The 21,677-nt window shown below is 34.5% G+C and overlaps 2 protein-coding genes across 2 annotated transcripts in view; one reads left to right on the forward strand and one right to left on the reverse strand.

Annotated features, from left to right (window-relative positions):
* LOC118747283 overlaps window positions 1–21,677 on the reverse strand; it is a 207,388-nt gene that overhangs the window by 77,012 nt on the left and 108,699 nt on the right. The window lies entirely within an intron of this gene.
* Window positions 1–21,677, forward strand: part of LOC118747284 — a 59,391-nt gene that overhangs the window by 27,634 nt on the left and 10,080 nt on the right. Inside the window, exons 3-4 of the mRNA XM_036481287.1 lie at window positions 3,256–3,658; window positions 8,813–8,950. Coding sequence (XP_036337180.1) covers window positions 3,439–3,658; window positions 8,813–8,950 — 358 coding nt within the window. The 5' untranslated portion in view covers window positions 3,256–3,438. The remainder of the gene's footprint in view (window positions 1–3,255; window positions 3,659–8,812; window positions 8,951–21,677) is intronic.

Raw genomic sequence — 21,677 nt, forward strand, 5'->3', positions numbered from 1 at the left:
ATGTATACCACGTACTCAACACAGCAAATAATTAAATTCGAAACCGCAAATATGAATAAATTAATATGAGAAACCGCATTAATTTTAAATGTAAATGAGTACTCAAACAAACAAGCGTTCACACGTCTGCATGAAACTTTATATGTATGTATGTATGCACATAAATTAAAAAAAAAGTGCATGCGCAGGAGACGAGGGATATAGGGATTAATGACATGCAAGCCACCACTTTTTAGTGATTTAAAATTTTAAAGTCTGGTTATTTAAAATACTTGCATATGTTCCAACTGACAGAATCATTAAATAGCAATGCATTAGTTTAAAAATGTAGTACAAGTGTTTATTAAATACAAAAAAAAAAAAACAATTTTTTTCCGACATTATTTTTATCAGTTGAATTATTACGGCGGGTGCAACGTAAAACTATTTCCAAAACGTTATATAAACGATTATAACTTTAGAATACAGGATGATTTAATAAAACCACACAAAAAAAAATTTCCGAAATTATTTTTTTTTTATTTCATCACGTTTTTGGCTATAGTTTATGTATGTACGTCCAAATTGTATACAATTTTTTTTTTTTGGAATGTGTCATTTTTCGACACTTCAACAGTTTTTTTTTCTCAAAAACTGGACGGGCTAGAAAAATGTTGTAAATGAACTTCAAATTAGTATCAAAAAATCTATAAGATGCGGTCGGCCCCGTACTTGAGATAAATTACGACAAATTTTGTTGAACCGTGTAATTGTTGCCAAATATCTGAGCTAATTTTCGTCAAGTGTTTGGCCGAGATCTTCCTTCAATTTGTGGTTTGCAGCTTGATGTTGTCTTTCAAATGGTCCCTCCACAATTTTACGACAGCTTATAGCGGCAAACAATTTTTATAAAAATGAAATCTCTTTTCATGGAGGGAATACCTTCAGAAATACTTGCGAGAAATATTTTTCTTTAATATATATATATATATATATTTTTTTAATTTTACGTCGAACAGAAAAAATTGTTTATTTAGTTTTTATAAAGTGTTGATAATATAATTATAAAAAACATTTTAGCTTTCTTTGGTTATTCCCCTTTCGATTATTTAATGTTTATTCCTTTTTATGAAAGTGTGGTTCGTTATCTAACAAGGACGATGTAAGTCAGAATTTGAAACATTGTACAAAAATTAGCAAAATTCGACAAAGTTTCATTAAAATTTTGAGCTTTTTAATTAGATTTCTTTGAAAAATTTTTTAACGAACATTCTGTGCATGGAAGAAAATGCGCGAACAAAAAATTGCTAAAAATCAACGGTAAGTCAAAGTTTCTTCCAATGTGCACTTTATTATACCAAAATTAAATGAGCTACAAAACTTCATACTCATGACAATTCTCGAAAATATGATCAAAATATTTCACATTGTGCAAATAATATACATTTTTCAATATTTTAATCTCTTTGTTTTGTTTTAAATAAAACTGTATGAAGCATTTTATTCTAAAACCAAAATTTAATGTTCGGATTCGATTCCCAATTTTTGGCCACAGAAATCTGGTCACCGTACTCATACGCCCCATCGACTGCACACATAACTTAGCTCATTCACTGCATCATTTACCAGCAACATCAAAGCCAAAGAACTGCTTCTTTACTTTGCTAAAAGAGCAAACACAACAACTCATCTTTCATATTGACGCGTACCTTCAATATACATATTAATATTCATTTCTTTACTAAGCTGTCTTTGAATAGCAGCTTCAACTGTGTACATATCTCCGTCTTACTTTTATCATAGCTTCACTTTTCTATTATGCTTTAGTTTATAAATTACTTATGATTAGTTTGAATAATCAAAAGCGGCGATATGTATTTACGTTAGTATATATCGTCACCTGAAATGCAAAAAGTCGAGACTAATACAAAATTCAAAATTAAGTTTTTGATTGATATGATGGATTTCATTGAATTACAACTCCCACATCATTCAATGAAAAAAATAATGTGTAATATTTGTTGCGAAATTCCAAATAGCTTTTTTTTAATCAACAATTGAAGATTTTTGCAGATATGAAGCTATTTCAAAACCATTTTGATTGATACCCCATATTGTTATAATTCATTGAAATGATTGAATGGCTTGAATTTTTCTTCTTAAACCGTTAGTATGATTTGAATTTTCAAACATGTGGAAACCCTGCTATACATACATATGTTGCTTAGAAATAAAGCCTCAGAAAATTACCTTAAATACCTCAGAAAATTATAAATGTTCGACTTTAAAAACAGGTGGCAGCCCTCTTCCAAATATTTTCCGACTAAAACCCTATTAAAACTCTTTCGTCTGACATCCATATTGTGATACATATTCAAATTACCAAATTCTCTTAATTAAAGAAGAATTTGATTTTTCAAACAGATGGCAACCCTCCTACATGGCGTTAAGAACTAAAACTCTTATCAAAAATCGTTCGATTGATACGCATGTTGTAGTAATTCATGCAAATTAATTGAATTTATTGATTTAGATGAGCTTATTTGGCCTAAGTTGTGATTAGTGCAAGTAAAACAATCAATTTTTGTGAGTGACAGATGGTGTTCTTCTTCTTCTTCCTTTTTGTATGTCGAATTCATAAAATGCCTAATTTCGCTGCCGTTATTAAAAAAAAAAAATCTTGAAGAATATGTATAACGTAGATAAAAAAAAAATTATGTCGTATCGTGTGGCAATGTTGTTTTTAACGCATTTCGACGGTAAAAACATGTCTGCTGGTAAGACACTAGCAATGAAAATAATCTAATTTGAAAACGCATTGATGAAAGTCTTTGAAAAGAAATCCAAAACAGCGGAAATATTTTATTAAAATTTAAACAGTCTTGCGTCTGTGATGTAAAAAGAAAAAAAAAAAACCTAAGTAGATGCCTGTCAACCAAATGACAGCAACATGACATTAAGCGCGACATGCTTATCAATCACACCGACATTTTATATCTTTAGGGAGTAAAGCGAAACAGAAAAGAACTCCCATAGAATAAAAGGCACTCAGCATGAGCGTCAGTCTGAAAAAATAAAATAATGAAAAAGGGCATGCAAATATAAAAATAAATAAAATAGGCTGGGAGCAGCAGAAAGCGCTTTTTTTCAACTAACTATCTTTTACATACCAAAATACCGCAAGCGAATTCTATGCTTTAATTTTTTTCATAAATAAATAGCTAGTTATTTATTTAAAAATAATTTTTACTTTCCTCTTCTCTTATTTTGTTACAGCTGACACAAAAGCAGCTAATTTAGAATAGTAAATAGCAGCAGCCGAAATAAGTAAAGCGCATACCACTACCGGCGTGTATTCTCTCCCACTCATTCACAGCACAGCACAGCACAGCGTAACACAGTGCCAACACATTGCCACATCGGTACAAGCACCAATTCACATTCACTTCACTGAGCAGGATGCGACATTGTCATTTAGTTGCACTGTCGATTGGTGTGTGTGTGGCAGCAATGACGCTGTTGCCCGCCACCGTGTGCGCCACCACAGAGGTACAGGAGACGCCACTGGCGTTGCCCGTCGCCGATCAGACACAACCGACCACGGCATCACAAGGCGAAATATGGGAGGAAGATGATCATGAGATTTTGATACGCAATGAGCGTGGCACAAAGAGCGATGGTAAGTAGATGATCATCAAACTGAATTATTTGTGTACATACGTATATAACTGAAGGTATACAAAATTATTTTAAAAATCGAAATATCTGAATATGGGTTTGTTGAAATTTTAGCACAGATATATGGCAATGTTAGTCCGTATTTGAACCGCAGTTGATCCAATCGAACTTGTTCCCAAAGAGATGGCAGTATTTCAGATTTATCTGTATCCTTGCAATAGGCCCAAACACACCCTGCAGGGAAACCGTGGGCTAGTGAATCAAATTTCTAGTTCCGTACTAGGTCTTTATTGCCAAAAAGGAACTAGTCCGATAGGAACTAGATCCTCACCAGTCCAAAATCGGCGAAAAGTGGTACTTTTAAGAAACTAATTTTTTCAGTTTTTTTCACTACAAATCTATATCTACAGTGACGAATTTAGAAATGGTTCGGAACTATAGAAAAAGGGATGCAGAACGAACTAGATCCTATTTGTCGAATTTAGAACTATTTCGGAACTATCGAATAAGGGATGCAGCGGGGGGCTTGTTTACTCTACATAGATACGTGTTCGGCGGCTTTTTCGTTCAAATACGTTTCTATGCTGTACTTCGCAGATGCTATTTCATAGTTTGGTAATAGAAAACAAAGCTTTGTGTTAGCATATTAACATCTTGGGGCCGTCTGGAATCTAACCAATAACAGCGAGCACCTCTGCAAAGTCAGCTACAGTAAGGTATGTAAATGTACATTTCTTACAATCATTCAAACAAATTTAATTTCAAATTGAAAAAACGTTTCTTTGAAAATAATGTAAAATCGCACACGGAAGAACCGAAAAGATTGAAAAATCATGATACTTTTTTCTTTCGTCAGTCGATTTTAGAACTGGTTCGGTACTATAGAATTTAGGACTAGTTCGGAACTATCGAAAAAGGGATGCAGCGGGGGGCAATTGACACTTCCTAGGACATCGCCATGTTAAATTCGCCAGTTGCTTGCATGCAAAAGAGATTTATCGCGAACCAGTACTGGGTCTAAATGTACTAGAAGCGCCCCAGTTCAGAACTAGAGATTTTCCCCACAGGGCAATTACGGAAGTGCTTAGAAAGGAAACAGTAAATAGGAGAGAACAATACTTGCATAGTAAAATAGGGTATCGGCTGGCTGAAAGCTTACTAGACAACAGCTCCTAATTGACCTCCCCAAACAAAAATTTAAAATCATTACGGGCATCGTCGCGGGGCACTGCAGGCTAAGAGGACACTTATAGGCGAGATTGCTAGATTTGCAAGTGATTACCCTAACTTTCGTTTTCAAATTATAACTTGGTTATTGCACGCTACAAACAAAAACAGAAAAATTTCTTTAAATTGCTATCTTCACACTTTTTCATTATGCATTCAGAGGACAAATAAGAAAAATGATTGTAGAAATTACTTGACTGTCAATGAAATGCCTTGCATGTGTTCGTACTATGTATAAATACATATAACAAATTGCTGTTGAGGCTATGCTTTGCACACTTACTTATTACACCATTAATTTTCCCATGGAAATTGTTTTTTCACGCTTTGATTTTAGTGCGCTCATGTCACCAAAGTCGTAATTTGATTAGTCGCGCTTATTTTAATGGCTGTATGTTGTCGTTTTAATTACAAATTAATTTAATTGGTTTTCGCTGAAAGTTTTTACGCTTATTATGGCTAAAAATTATATCACACATGAGTCTATTTTCGCCCCCAATGTGAATTAATCTCTACTAGGTGTGTGTGAAAGCAAGCCGAGCTATTCCTGTTTGCTGCGCGTTGTTGTTAGTAAAGTACTGGTTCCTAAGTGATTAAGTATACTTAGTTTCGTTGGTATGAGTATGGTCAAAATCGCTATATCTATTGGATATTTTTCAAAATGAATTATATTATAATAAGAGCTGCTGAAGTGCTTTATCCGATCTAAAACAATACCCGTTCGTTGTGATCCCAAAATTAGCTAAAACAACAGTAAGTCAAAGTGATGATGGAGCTCCTTTTTTCTTTTGCACTCCTTTAGAATATCGACACCTGAGTGGAAGATCGACCTATATCGGCAGCCAGTTCGACAACGCCCTATCTCAGAAAATTTTTCAGAAACGCCCTATTTCAGAATTTTATTGAAAAACGCCCTGCCAGAGAAAACTTTTCAAGAACACCCTATTTCGGCAATATATTCTTCAGACTTCAGATTCCGAGCTTGAAAACTGAGTTTCCTTTTTTTCAGTGTCGAAAATCAAAAGTTTCTGAGATATGCCCAAATATACATGTATGTATAGTGCTTATCATAACTCTAAGCGACTCTCACATATTAACAAATTTTAACTATTTGAAACTTAATTATCTTTTACAAAAATATAGTTTAAAAAAGTTTGAAAATTGTAACTCGATTTCCCAGAAAGATTTAGAGTATATAATTTGATATAATACAATGCACCTTTTAAGTAGCTAGGACTCATCTTTGATTTTTGGTATTTATTTTTTTGTTGACAATGTCAGCCAAATTTTCATATGAAGTCCGTTCGTTGATTTTTTGTTTTTTGAGAAGATGAGCGTTTGCATTTAACATTAAAAATTTCCGAAAACTGCAAAACTGCGTGCTCAAGATATTTCTAAAAAAAATCTATTTAGAAAGCTAGAAATTTTTAGGAAAGTTTGTTGTTGTTTTTTGTTTTTAATACAGCACAAAGATTGGAATTTGAATTTATACGGTTTTTTGTTAAAGAGAGTATTTTTATTACAAAAAATTGCATTTAAAAAATAATTAAATAACTAGTCAAAACTTGTCAATATGTGAGTGTCGTATAGATATGATAAACACTATACTTCAACATGAAAACCCAATCTCTCACAAGAAAACCTAGCCCAATCAGGGCACTCAAACTCGATTGGCCACTTTCTCTCCACGATATACCGAGAAAGTCATTAAGTTTCATGCCCGCTATCTCAACAAGGCTAGCAAAGAAACATGACCCGAAGGGGTTGAAATGCATCGACAAAAAATGTGGGAACTGATTCTTCCTCGTCTTCTTAACGGCAGTTCCTGCAGCTAACTAAAGTCTGTTGATCGTTGAAACTTTGTAGTAGGGCAAGCGTTCGCTAAACTAATACAATGACCGCGAAACCATTAAAAGGCAGTAGACAAGATAAGTGGAAAGATTTTGGTGGAACTACCTTCTTTTTGTATCATGCAAATTATAAAAATTTTTTATTTATCAAGTGCACAGAATCGGGCTGTAAAATGCTTCATGTTCCTTTTTAGCGGTATGCTTTTTATTAAAAATAATTTTCAGTTTAACATTTTGTTGGTGTTGCGTTTTTGTTAATATTTTCTTTTTCTTTTCATACATATGTATGTATGTATGTACTTAAGGGCGTTTAAGGTTTCTCAATTTATTATTTTGATGCCGCTCTATGCATTTTTAGTATTTGCCCTATATCAAATCAAAAAAAATCCAGGATTTTTGGACTTTTGCTTTTATCTTATTATTTCTCTGAAACAAATAACAATGACCAATGTGTATTTTTATAGTAAATTGAACGCTCTACAAAGAAAGGACACTATACTGTACATAAGGGTCATTCCATGCAATATTTACACCTCAAAAATTTTTTTTTGGATGAAATATTTTTTTTTATATTCTTTATTGAAAAAAGAAGACATACATTTTTTTATTTCGCCATGATATTCGAAAGTCTCGAAAAAAAAATTTCCGAAATTTTGAACTCTCGGAGAAGTATCTTTTTTCAATTGTTTGCAGTTACGTAATTACCTCGGCTTTCCATGAGAGTGTGAGATAGATTAAAATAAAAAACAATTTCTATTAAAAATTGCTCATTTTTATTTCTTATTTTTTGTTAACTTCGCCGTGTTCGATTTTTACTTTTTTCAACCTGAATAGTTGACCTATATGACGTATGCTGTAAAAACTTGAGGATGGAAACACCAAAACTGTAAAAGCCGAGGTGTAAATATTGTATGGATAAAGGACGCCTTTTGTCCAGAGGCAAATTTTTAAACGTAGAATATGAAAAATAAAAATGTCTCTTATAAAATATAATGAAAACCTTGGCCAGTTTGTTTCGCACCTACTTAAGGGTTTCTATTTAATCGGTAATCTTTGTACAATCTATAAGCACAGAGAAAGTTGTGCCCAGGATCGTGTTGCACGCTGAGTTTCCACTTCCACTGAAAGATAACAATAAACCACCTGCTGCAAAGTGGTTTAAAACTGGCATTTAGTGTTCGTAATTCACTGGAGCCTTCATTTTTTCACTTAATTTGGTTATTTTGCCTGAGCCTGATTTGTGAATTTTTATTTAATTATATTAAATTTTTTATTGCAAAATGCAGAAAAAGTTGCAATTTTGAAGAAAATGTGTTCTCCTGTTCCAGTGAATAAAGGTTACATAGCAAACACTAGTTGAAAACAATTGTATGGTTTTCCCAAAACGAAAAAATTACACAAAAATTTGAAATGTTATAAAAAAATTTCACCAAAATAAATATTTTATTTTTAGTTTTTAGTAAAATTGGTTGAAAAATGAAAGCTGCGGTGATTTATGAACATTCAATTCCAATTTTGAACCACGGTGTGTCGGCTTACTTTTTCGATACAGCAGGGGAACTTGTACAATTAAATAATGTAATTAACTGGTGAATATTTGATTTAAATTACGATATGGGTAAGGTACTTTTCTCATACAAGTTGTATGTGCGTATTCCCAAATCATTTTGAAAAAGTCCTTTATTTTACGTTGGTTAATATGGTCACCGTGGGAATGACTCATAAATACTTATTTATAAATTGAACTCATTAAACAATGTTGAATTAAACATGGAAGTTCTAGCTTGGGAATTAATACTCATCTACCTTAAGGCTTTCAAAATATAGACACATACCTATAAGTTAGGCTTCTTGAAAAGATGCCCACATCTTTCACTGAGGCTGATTTGGGTGGATAAAATTACCCTCTTGCTATTTGGATATTAGCAATTTAGTATGTGTATTGTGAAAAGTAGGAATTTGTAAACCGAAAAACTATTAAAGAACATTAAATATTTCTTGATAATTCATACCTACATATGTATGTATGTACGTGCATACTATTAACCTTAACACACAAATTTACTTGCCAATTTCAGGTCTTTCCTGCCGTTATGGCAAAAATCCATGGACTGAATGTGACCAAAAAACCAACACACGCTCACGAACGTTGACATTGAAGAAGGGCGATCCGGCATGCGATCAAACGCGAACCATACAGAAGAAGTGCAAAAAAGGTAAGTGAAAAGGACATTACAAATTCAAAGCTTAAAAATTAGAGCGTCTATGAAAAATTTGTTGAAATATTAAAATTTGTGAGATTTCCATATTAAAATTTGTGAGATTAAAGTCATTTGCGCCCAAATGTATGCTATAATTTTTGGCAAATGGCCGTTTTCACTTTGCACTGCGTTTGAGCAAATGCGATCAGTAGCTCACAATCACAGCGCGCGCAGACTTTTCTTGCAGCTGCATAATTGCCGGCATTACTGCCCCTGCTGTTATTGTTTGTGAGCGCCGCCGTGACGCCATCACCATTAACTGCTCGCCAATCTGCACAGCCATCACCACCGACGCCATGACCATCATCATTATTGCGCCTCGCTGGCACGTAATTACTTTTTATTATTTTTCCGTCCACAGCGGGTGGACATTGCAGGCTAGCGCTGTTGATTGGGACATAGACCATGCAAGGCGCACACGCAACCACATAAAAGCAAATGGATATAGCGAAATGAGAAGAAAGCGAACAGCTATCAAAAACTGGTGGCGCGGAAATTGAGGAGGTCAAAATGTCCATTACAAATGGCAGCGAAGCAACGGCACTGCGGTGGATCGCATTTGCGGTAAATGGCAAATTTTGCGGATGTTAACAGTTAATACGGATTACGTAGAACCTATAAAGCGAAAGAAGCAAGCAATTTTGTTGAATGCAAAAGTAAAGTTATTTGGACTTATAACAATAGCGGTAGCTGATTGCATCAAATAATAAATAATCTTTAAAAAAGTATTCTATTTTTTGGTGGTTTTGAAGATAACTACTACTGTATCGTGACTTGAATTTCGTAGGGCTTATTTTCCCCAAAAGTGCAACTAGAAATTTGTGCTTTTCGGGGGAAAACTTCAGTTTTGATGACTCCTCGAATTTGGTAATCGTTTCTACGATATGATAACTCCATACCACAATACAAAAGTGAGAAGTTAACTGAGTGCGTGTAGTCCCTACGCGCGGAAGAAGTGAAACTTAATCGAAAAAATTCCAGAATGGAAGAAGTTAGAAGAAAATTTTCTAACATATATGTACATATTCAGTTTTCTTCTTTATTTTAACCAGCTTTATTTTTATTTTTTATAATAATCTGCCTAGTTTAATTATAATTTGCGGCTCAGGGACCGAAAATAACCACTATTCATTTTTTCGATGTCTGGCAGTCCGGGGCAAAGCCCGTTTCTTTAGCTTTAAAACGAACTTAAGATAAACTCTCTATGATGAGCCGAACCCGAGATACATATCGCACACCGTCTTCAAAAGAGTCACAACTCAAAATAATACGTTTGTCAGAAAATGCGAAAAACTATTTCTTAGCACATGTTATTCATAGGGACAACGGCCACTTTACCTTAGGTTTTTGTAACAAATTATAGCAAAAATTTGCTCCAACTTTTTCTGAAAGGTAAATAAAAGCTCCGAGTACATTTTTAGCGCATAATCTCAAAAATGCCAAATTTTGAGTTGTGACTGTTTTGAGGATGGTGTGCGACATAACGATTTGAAGAAGTACATGATTAGTCAGATTCACGAAAAAATTCAAACTTTGACAGATCATATCTCCGAAGAAAAAAAATAAAATATACATTTCTTGAACACGTGTTAGCTTATTTCATATATAGAACCCATAAAAAAAAATGTGAAGCCAATCGAAAGTGTGACACCGAATTTGGTGTCCGATATGAGAAAGAATATCTCATATACATCACTTTTTCATAGGCCTGATAGTTTCTGAAAACTTATTTAATAATTCAAGATTTTTTATTTCTTTCATGAAAAAATTAAAAAAAAAATAAAATCAAACTTTAGCATGAAAAGAATTTTAAAAATTCAGTGTAATTTTTTTAATTTGTGTTAAAGCCTGTTTTGTTATAAAAAATCGAGCTACTAACGAAGAAAATCCATGGATAAAAAAAGAAGGAATGAGTGGTCAAATGAAAATGGGCAACAATTTTTTGTACGCGAAATGATCCGGAAATCATGTCACTCATACTCCATGTATACCATACAAATTATAAAAATTGACAAATAAATCCTAATTTTTTCTTTCTTTCTTAAAGTTTCAATTTCTTTCATTTTTCCCTCAAAAAAAAAATCTGAAAAGATCAAATAATTTCTCAGAAATTATAAAGCCTATCGCAAAGTGGTGTAAATACGATTTATAGAGAATTTTATTAGCTTTCATTTGGCTTATTCCAAATTAAAATTTTTAAATTAGTTCGTAAGATTACTCTGAATAACGGCAAATTGTAAATATCTCGAAAACCTATCCATAGAAAAAAATTTATTTTCGGACTCACCGAGCGATTCTACATAGGAATTGGATAGTGGCATACGGTGATAAAAAAAAAACCAATTGTGATCCAGTGCAATCAGCCTCTATTTTAACCCCAACAAACCTATCGAAACGCAGGTGCCCTCTCAATGGTGACTTTTACCATAAGTCCAAAATCTAAGATAACCTTACGCCAAGCTTGAGTCATAGCAGAAACTATATATAACCTAGTGGCGAAAGGTTTTTTTTTAAGCCTTTGATGAGAAATCTGCTTCAATTAAATTCATGAAGAATTGCTCTACTACTCAAAGGCATGTCACTAACAATCAGGTTATTCTTTAGACAAACTGGTGAACAAACCAAGGCAGACATAGCCCAAATAAGTCTGAAAATGATAGCGAAGGACGATACGCATCGTCTAAAGAGAAGGTTGAGCATGCTTTACAGCAGATTTTTAAAACCAGTGGATGAGCAGTTAGAGAGAACTGCCAGTCGATAGAACCCAGATTCGATCACTCGTTCGCACAACATATAAAATAAATCCCTAATAGCGATCGAGCCTCGGCAGGTAATGGCAAATCCCCGAGTGTACTGTTTTCATGAAAAGTTATGGATATGCCCTTCGGTGTCGGTCTTCTCGCACACCACAAATTAAGGAGAAGCTCGGTCAAATATTTAAAAATCTGCACAGATGCAAAGGTGTCAATCGTACGGACGTAAAGCCAGGTGCCTAACCAACTGATTAAGTGCTTCTGAGAGACGAGGTGATTCAGCCAGGAGGGTAGGGAATATAAAAACTCCAATAAAATCTAAATTAATCAGTTAAGACTTAAGTACTTCCGTTCGCTATATCTAATTCTATGATCATATAGCATGTTTTCTCATAATGCACTTCCGCTATTAACCCACTTCGTTTTTTTTACTTTTACAACTACGTAAATGTCCTGCAACATGCCACAAAATGACATGGAATACACTCGTGACACATTAGCTGAAAAGTTACTCCATTTACACGACAATGCAGTCACACAGGCATTGGCGCATTTATGTATGACGATACAATAGGATATTATGGCATATTTACAACGAAACGTTCGCTTCCTAGCACTTCGCTTAAAGGCTATATGTATAACCACCCAAGGCAACATAATGCAGCAAATTACTGCACCTACATACATACTTCCTCCCACTAAAGTGAACATTTGTGGTAGACTTTTTCTTATACATAAATAGTTGAATTGCAATTTTCTTCACTTTCTTATTGTTTGTGCTGTTTGTTTTTGTTTTTAGCAGCCGGCAAATTTTTCGCTGACATGCGAAAATCCGTTTTACTGTCACATAAGTATACACACATAAATAAATAAGTTAGTAAGTACTATCATTGTGCTGGCAACTGCCAATTTCATTGCTGCCACACACATTTAGTACGCCGTGTTGCACATTTTCACATGTCATTGCCTGCATGCCTCAAATACTCGCTTCTATGCTTGCATCCGCATTCATTATTTCTTACTTTGCCATTATTGGCTTCACTGATTGTGCAGCACATCCTACTGCGATTACACACTAACATACATACACTTCTGCAGTCACTGCGCTTGTGAGCTTTTAAAGTTGTTACCGTTGTTATTGATTTTGTTGATAATGCTGCTTTTCTGCTTTTTTCTCATTTTCTTCAGTTTTTTTTATGTTTTTTTTTTCATTATATCCCTGAGCATTGTGCAGCTCACGCGAATTCTCGCATTCAATCGTACTTTTCGTGTTTCCTGTCAGGTTTCGTGTTTTTCCTCGCTGTCACTTTTTCATTTCCTCTCTTAGTTGTTATATTCTTTTGCGAATTTCTTTTGTGCCTTGAAGTGCAGTGCTAACGAACTTTTACGCTTTGTTAGTTTGCTGGCATACTTTATGGCGCATTGGTAGCGTTTTTTGTCAGCTGACGTCGGAAAAAACATTTGGAATAGTAAATGCTGAATTTTAGTAGTTAAACAAATTGCTTACCTATATTACGTTCAATGTGTTCTTTAGGTAAGTAATGTGAAAGAGAGGAAACTACTTTAAAAGATTTATATTTTTTTTTACTAGTTGCAGTAATTTATGATAACTATATAAATAAAATAGCACATTTGTCAAAAATGCAGCAATACATATCTGGCCTAAGTTCTATACGCGTAGATCTCATCCTCTCCTCCGATTGGAGCGACCACTGCTCATACATGTTAATTGCAGTTCTCACCGGGCACTGCCTGCTGGGAACCCACACTGCCAGAAATGAGCTTGTAGTCAACCGAATACTGTCGAAGCTGCCGTAATAAGGAGGAAATCGAAAGCGTGAAGCATTACCTATTCCACTGGCCCGCTTTTCCGAGTGGTCGTCGACGCCCAGTCCGCCATTATTCTTTTGAATGTCTGACTGAACTGGATTCAGCCAGTATCTGCAACTTTGTGCGCTTCATCACAGCTACAAATTGGTTTCATTTCTAAGGTAAGAGAAGGGATATAAGGAGTCTCTAATATGGCATCACAATGGGTCCATGACGGCTTAAGTGTGCCTTTTTCCTGTGCGGAATGAGGGCTGCCAAGATAACCTGACCTAACCTCAACCTATTTGTTAATAAATACTAGATTTAAAAATTTTTTAAAGTCAGCTTAAATTTTTTAGAGATTTGATCATGAATAAACAAAGCTAACATATGGATGTTTTGACAAATGTTTATTTTCAAAAATATAGGTATACTAGTAGACCCGGCAAACTTCGTCCCGCGCAAAATTCATTTTTTACTGAGAGAGCCCTTAAGCGTTTGATCGTAATTTTTTTTTACAAATATCGTATGCCTTTATATTTATAAATCGGCTGTAGCTGAGTGTATAGAGATGCTTGCTGTTATTTGCTAAATAATACAAGTTTTTGTTTTGTATCTTCGAATTATGAAAAAGCATCTGTGAAGTGCAGAACATAAACGTAGTCAAACGAAAAATCACGAACCAAAAGTTTGGTTACTGTAAACCAAATTGTAGTTAATATTACCAAATAACGTTGGTTCCTTTTCAAGTTTGAATTTGGTAAATTAACCCAATTTTTGGTCGATTTTTTTCTCAGTGTAATTATATGTACATCTATTTCATAGTAGGTATGAGGTAATGTAATTGCTTGTTTTTAGTGTTCAAGCTGTAAAAAATCCGTCTAGACAATAATCATACCTTTAGGAACCTTGTACTCCTTGCGGTCGGTCGGACTATTGAAATTTTTTTTGTATTAAAGAAAAATTCGGGCCTTTTCATGCATTTTCTGTAACTGCATATTGACTGCTGAGTGGAAGATCGCCCTATCTCGGCAGCCCGCGTTCTTGAAAAGTTTTTTGAGATAGGGCGTTTTCGAACTGGCTGCCGACATAGGTCGATCTTCCATTCATCAGTCGGAGCAAGGTAAGTAGGATAAAAAAATGTCAGGAGCAGATAATAATATACCTTTGTACTATTTCGCATGTTATTGGTCGGTAACAAGAGCAATTTAAATTTAAATTCATTAATTTCTATCTAGGGTGTCTCAGTCCCTTACACACCAATGCGGCTATAACTTTTTTTTCTATTCGAAATAGTAAGAATGACACCTTTCTGAAATCTCTATTAAATGAGCAATTTTTTTATGTAATGTGCAGTTATAGCTCAGTATATTTTTTTCAAAACAGATAGTTAAAGTTGGGGAAGAAAATATCAAAAAGTTAAAAGACCCAAAATTGTCCTAATTTTATAATGGTCCGTTAATATATTTTAACTATATTGCATTTAAATATGGAGAAGAAACTAGCTGGAAGTATTTTACACAAAAAATTTACTAAGTATAGCCTTGTTTGTAGATGCAGTCAAAGAAAACACATGAAAAGGCCCGATTTTTTCTTTAATGCAAAAAAAATTTCGATATTTCTAAAACGGTGCCACTTTCAACTGAACAATTTTCGCTTTTCAGGGAGCTCACAAAATTGCTGGATTTATTAGAATTTTGTAAAAAAAAAAAATGTGTAGAATTAAAAAATGAGGTTAAGTTACTGACGACACCTTTTTATATTAGCTGCATTCTTTTGCAACCGAGATACAAACGAACACTCGCTTAAATTACGAAATACCTGCAAAGCAACAACACAAACTCCGCTATTTATTCGAGTTCAGCCAAGTCGGTTAAAAAATACGCGACCGGAAGGGTAGTGCTGGTAAGTAAAAAAATTGTTTTCGTATATACATGACAGGGTAGCCAACTCAATTTTGAGAATTCCACGATTTCAACAATCAAATTCCCCGATTGCATTTCTTATGCGACTTTTTTACCTCATTATGAAATCAGTGAAGTAAAAAAAAAAACGGTCCATTCTCCGATTCCCCACGCAAACTCAAATTCCCCGCAATTCGGGAAATTCCCCACGAGTTGGCTTCCCTGATACATTATTTATATTTTAAATAAGTGTGTATATTACGCAAATACCTCGCATAATTTCTTATTTCTATTGATTTTTTGCTAAAAGGAAATTTTACCCGAGTGCAGCTATTACACCATCAAATTGTTTGAAATCCACATGGAGAAAAAAATAAGTATGTACTTGCGTGATTTTTTAATTGCTGAAAGATTTATTAGTAAAAAAATGGCAATTTTCGAAAATTCAAAGATAATAATATTTTTTAAAAGGGCGTGCCTTAGGAGGACTGGGATAAAATATGTATTTCACAAATTTTGTATAGATTGGTGGAGTGGGTTCCGAGATATACATATTTGAAATAAGTACACGGTGCCATGGGCTCTTTCAAAAATTGTATGAAAAACAATATTTTTGCTTAAGATCCATTGTAAATATAAATTTTGAGTAAATATTTTAAAATTCCTTAAATATACTGCAAATATTTAAGAAAATTTTGTTTTAAAAGGTGAGTAACACAAAATCGCCTAGTTCTGGAGAATCAGCTCTGCAGCTCTTACTGCCTTCTAGCAGAAGTTGCACGGTAGACAGTCGCCCTGACTTGTAACTTCCCTTAGTATCAAACAGCTCGGAGAGGCTCGTCTCCTTTAAGAAAGCTGCCCAATTTTTACAGGATCGTGCAATTGTTGGCTTATTTCAGTGATCTGTCTAGTTTAATCCTACCAAAAATAAAACTTCAGCTCAGCTTACACTATCGCGGACGCCATAACTGCGTTGTAATGCAGTTTTAAAGTAAACACATTTTAGCCACTGCTACCTACATATAAACCCAATGACATATGTACATACGTATGTATGTATTGACAATTAATTTGCATAATTTTCCTGATCGGGTTGTTTTTTTTTTAATTTCTGCAGACATACACATTTATGTACATAATTTTTTTGAGCAAAGAATCCTTACAGCGCTTGAGAGTTAAATTTTACTCATTTCAGTATAAAAATTAAAAGCTCAACATGAAAATACTTTAATTGGCATTAAATAAACCCATTTAAACACGCTTCATTTTATGCAACTTTATTCATGAAACTCTGCACTCATTAAGCCAACGTGTTTCCATAATTACTTTCGGGTACATGTTCGACATCAATTTTGGTGACAGTAGAATAAAATGTACAGACAATCGTAATGCCACCACTGCACTCGAAAAAGCTTTTCCGTACATTCAAGCCGTGTGTACATTAGGGTGGTCCAAAGAAGGGATTGTTCAACTTCGAAAAAATAGTCTGGTTTCTTTATTTGAAATCAAAAATTTGTTTGAGAAAAGTAAAGTCGGAATTTTAATGCTCGCACCCGCTAGGATTGTTCAATATCGAAAGAATATATCCCTCAAACTTCAAAGCCCAAAGATTTCCATGCATCCGATCTGTAAATTTTCTCTTCATAAGATTTCATGGAATAACACCCAATTTTTTACTAAACGTTTTCCCCAAAAACCACCAAAAAATGCAAAAATGGTTAAATAAACAATAGAATAAATCTTTGAAGTCTCCTGAAGAGAAACAGAGTTTGCCGATGAAAAAAATATTTATATTCAAGGTTTCTAGGAAAACTAGTTTTTTCCCATATAAAATACATAAGAAAATTTGAGCGTTTGAGTGAACTCTAAATATATATATACATATAATTTTTTTAATGGTAGAGTATTAAAATTCCGACTTTATTTTTCTCACATACATTTCCGAAATACCCTAGTGTATGTAAATACACACATATGTAGATACGTATATGTATTTGCAATACATCTCTTCGCTTTTTATTTTTAAGTTGTTTTCTGTTAGTACAGCAACAAAAATTTACAGCTAAAATCCGTGATATTGAGCAGTAATTTGTGCGCTACGAATAAAAAATTTACATTTCACAGCAATAAAAAAAATGTCACAGCTATGAAAAACGTTTTTAAATTTAAAACCAGATACAACGTACTATATATATTGAGGCTTAACTGCATGCATATGTTTGTACATACATACATACCCAGCCAGCAAAATATCCGAAAACGTATCCGTAAATGGAAACAAATTCGTTTAAAAACCTGAATTTTCATCCGTATTCCGATTCCGTTTTCGGTCAATTTCCAGATCCATTTTCCCACTTAAGTGTTCATCTGAAACTTATAGAAAACTATCGAAAATGGTGTTGGTTTCTGCTGTTTTCTTGAAATTTGTATGGTTAAATGTTTCGTTGGAAACGATGTCATTGTGAACTTCACAGAAACTTTTTCTTATTTAGTGGAAACCAAACAAAAAAACAATTTTAAGATTATGCAATTATTTAAATTTTAATAAGTACTTGTATTCATAATTCTAATGTGTTGCTTCTGACGGCATTCGAACCTGGGACTTCCTAAAAGTTAACAGCACGACCTTCTGCACACTCAGCTACTGATGAATACGTATACACTGCCGGAACAAAGTATTGGCAGCGAATGTTATCACAATTTATACAACAATTGTTATTAAAATATTTTTCCGCCAATTTTGTGTAAAAACTTTCGAAAGCAAATTTTCATGCAAATCTTAAACTTTTTAATCAGATTTTTTAGAATTTTTTTGAGTATACAGACTTGTAGCCCAATCAATTTTATTATAATAAAGTAGAAGTTTTAAGTAGCTAGGAATTGCCGCTGATTTTTGGGAACTTTTTTTTTCTTTCGAAAATACTTTACATGGAAAAAGTGCAAAACACCTTTTTTGAGGTTAGGATTTTCATGCATTAGTATTTGACAGATCACGTGGGATTTCAGACATGGTGTCAAAGAGAAAGATGCTCAGTATGCTTTGAAATTTCATCATGAATAGACTTACTAACGAGCAACGCTTGCAAATCATTGAATTTTATTACCAAAATCAGTGTTCGGTTCGAAATGTGTTTCGCGCTTTACGTCCGATTTATGGTCTACATAATCGACCAAGTGAGCAAACAATTAATGCGATTGTGACCAAGTTTCGCACTCAGTTTACTTTATTGGACATTAAACCAACCACACGAATGCGTACAGTGCGTACAGAAGAGAATATTGCGTCTGTTTCTGAGAGTGTTGCTGAAGACCGTGAAATGTCGATTCGTCGCCGTTCGCAGCAATTGGGTTTGTGTTATTCGACCACATGGAAGATTTTACGCAAAGATCTTGGTGTAAAACCGTATAAAATACAGCTCGTGCAAGAACTGAAGCCGAACGATCTGCCACAACGTCGAATTTTCAGTGAATGGGCCCTAGAAAAGTTGGCAGAAAATCCGCTTTTTTTATCGACAAATTTTGTTCAGCGATGAGGCTCATTTCTGGTTGAATGGCTTCGTAAATAAGCAAAATTGCCGCATTTGGAGTGAAGAGCAACCAGAAGCCGTTCAAGAACTGCCCATGCATCCCGAAAAATGCACTGTTTGGTGTGGTTTGTACGCTGGTGGAATCATTGGACCGTATTTTTTCAAAGATGCTGTTGGACGCAACGTTACGGTGAATGGCGATCGCTATCGTTCGATGCTAACAAACTTTTTGTTGCCAAAAATGGAAGAACTGAACTTGGTTGACATGTGGTTTCAACAAGATGGCGCTACATGCCACACAGCTCGCGATTCTATGGCCATTTTGAGGGAAAACTTCGGAGAACAATTCATCTCAAGAAATGGACCGGTAAGTTGGCCACCAAGATCATGCGATTTGACGCCTTTAGACTATTTTTTTGTGGGGCTACGTCAAGTCTAAAGTCTACAGAAATAAGCCAGCAACTATTCCAGCTTTGGAAGACAACATTTCCGAAGAAATTCGGGCTATTCCGGCCGAAATGCTCGAAAAAGTTGCCCAAAATTGGACTTTCCGAATGGACCACCTAAGACGCAGCCGCGGTCAACATTTAAATGAAATTATCTTCAAAAAGTAAATGTCATGGACCAATCTAACGTTTCAAATAAAGAACCGATGAGATTTTATGCGTTTTTTTTAAAAAAAAGTTATCAAGCTCTTAAAAAATCACCCGTTACAAAAAAAAACAAAATATTAGAATAAAAATTGTTGCATATATTGTGAAAAATTTGCTGTGCCAATACTTTGTTGCGGCAGTGTAAAACATGTACACTCCTCAGTTTGAACAGATATCTTAAAATTGTTTTTAAAAAACATGAAATTTTTCAGATACGAAAAATTAACGAAAATGGAAATCGTTTTCTGAACGTTTCCGGTTACGAAAAATGTACGAAAACTTAACTGTCGGCAAAAAGTACGTTTCTCTACTGGCTGGGTATAAATCACCATACAGCTACATACCCAAGTACTAATTTGCTTTTGCCTGAATGTGCAAAGGGAGATATCGCTGTTGAGTTGGCTATGGGTTCAATACTAACTACAGTTCTGGGATAAAAGGCATCCAAAATGAATGCACCCAAAAATAATCGGAAATATAATGCATAAAAGGGAAAAATATTTCCGCCGCTGAATGAATAATCTTTAGCATCTATATTTTAAAGTCAGGAAGATACCAAATAAAATGATAAATACCTTCCTACAGCTAAACGGATTAGTCGGTACCGCGCCAATTCCAGTTTTTTTTTTGTAAATGTACTGTTCGTAGAGTGAAAGGCTGGTAAATTATACGAATTTTTGTATTTATGACTTGTACTTTGTCCTCTCTAAGCACCACTAGTTTTCTTTATCAATCGTCACCATGTCTTTTTTCCACCTGCCTCCGTATAGTCGAAACTCTGTGCAGTCCATGTGTTAGTTTTTCTCCTAATATTTGCGAATGGCCTCCTTAAACTCGTATCTGTTTTTTATGCTTGCTTTTGAAGAAAGCCCCATGCTTTTAAATTTGTCTTATGAATAGCCAAACACTATCAGATTACAAATTTAAGCTTCCTCAAATAAGTAGTTAGATACCTAAATTATTTGTGAGAATATGTTCTTATTTCATTTTTTAAGCGAGGAAAAGAAATTTGTAGAAATCTACAAATTTACAAATTTATGTATTATCCTTGCCTTAATTCCTCACCGCTGTTGGTCTCTTGATCTAAAAGTTATTAATTCAATTCCGCTAAATGGGCTCTTTAGCCCACTGTGCGATGCTTTCACCGAGCCGGGCAGAAGAATTTTCCCCCTATTAAAGAACCGGACAATCCAGGTTTCGAAGAGTTCGTCGTTGTTCATTGTAAATGTGGTTTAGTTGGTAATTGCATTCGAACAGAGGCGCTTAATTTTATTTATGTATTTCCTTTTTGCACCCATTGGAATGTATTTTTATGCACTTATGTAGTACGTACGCATGAATTTAATTCCTTTGCAAACTATAGTATTTTTTTACCAGGAAATAAATATCGGATATGTCTCAATGTACTTTGCACACTCACAAGCGAGCACCTGGATGCATTCACGCAAATCCTATATATATATGTGTGTATGTATTTGTGAATTGGTTTCATGCCAGTATGCGTGCTTTATCTCGTTTGTTTGCATTAATAAAACAATTGCATATATGCGATATGTAGCCGGCGGAAGCGGCAATAATTCATATGGCGCTTGTGGACATGTGGCAAAAACGAGCGGACAAGCTGCCAAGTACCAACGCAGCAATTGCAATGGCAATATGCACCAACAGACACGATATCCAATTGGCTGAGCAGACAGACTGACAAACAGACAAGCGAACATACACACACAGCCCACATGGGGGGAGGGCGGCAGATTGCAATGCATAAAATACACAATGACCGTGCGCACAACAATAACGCCAACAATGAAGTACTACACATACATACATACATATGTATGTGGCTCCGCTAAGTATCGGTAGACTAACTAACTACTTTTAAAGCCTTATAGCGCTATAACTCACATGAATGTACAGTTGTCCACAAAATAATAGGAGTGCGATATTTTGACCAGTTTTGGCTATTTGTCTTTAGTTTATTTAATGTTCATTATTTTTTTATAAAAGCCTAGCTGGCTATACAACAAACACCATAT

This window comes from Rhagoletis pomonella, unplaced genomic scaffold, assembly GCF_013731165.1.
Source record: "Rhagoletis pomonella isolate Grant_MI unplaced genomic scaffold, Rhpom_1.0 Rhpom_scaffold_00011, whole genome shotgun sequence".
NCBI lineage: Eukaryota > Metazoa > Arthropoda > Insecta > Diptera > Tephritidae > Rhagoletis > Rhagoletis pomonella.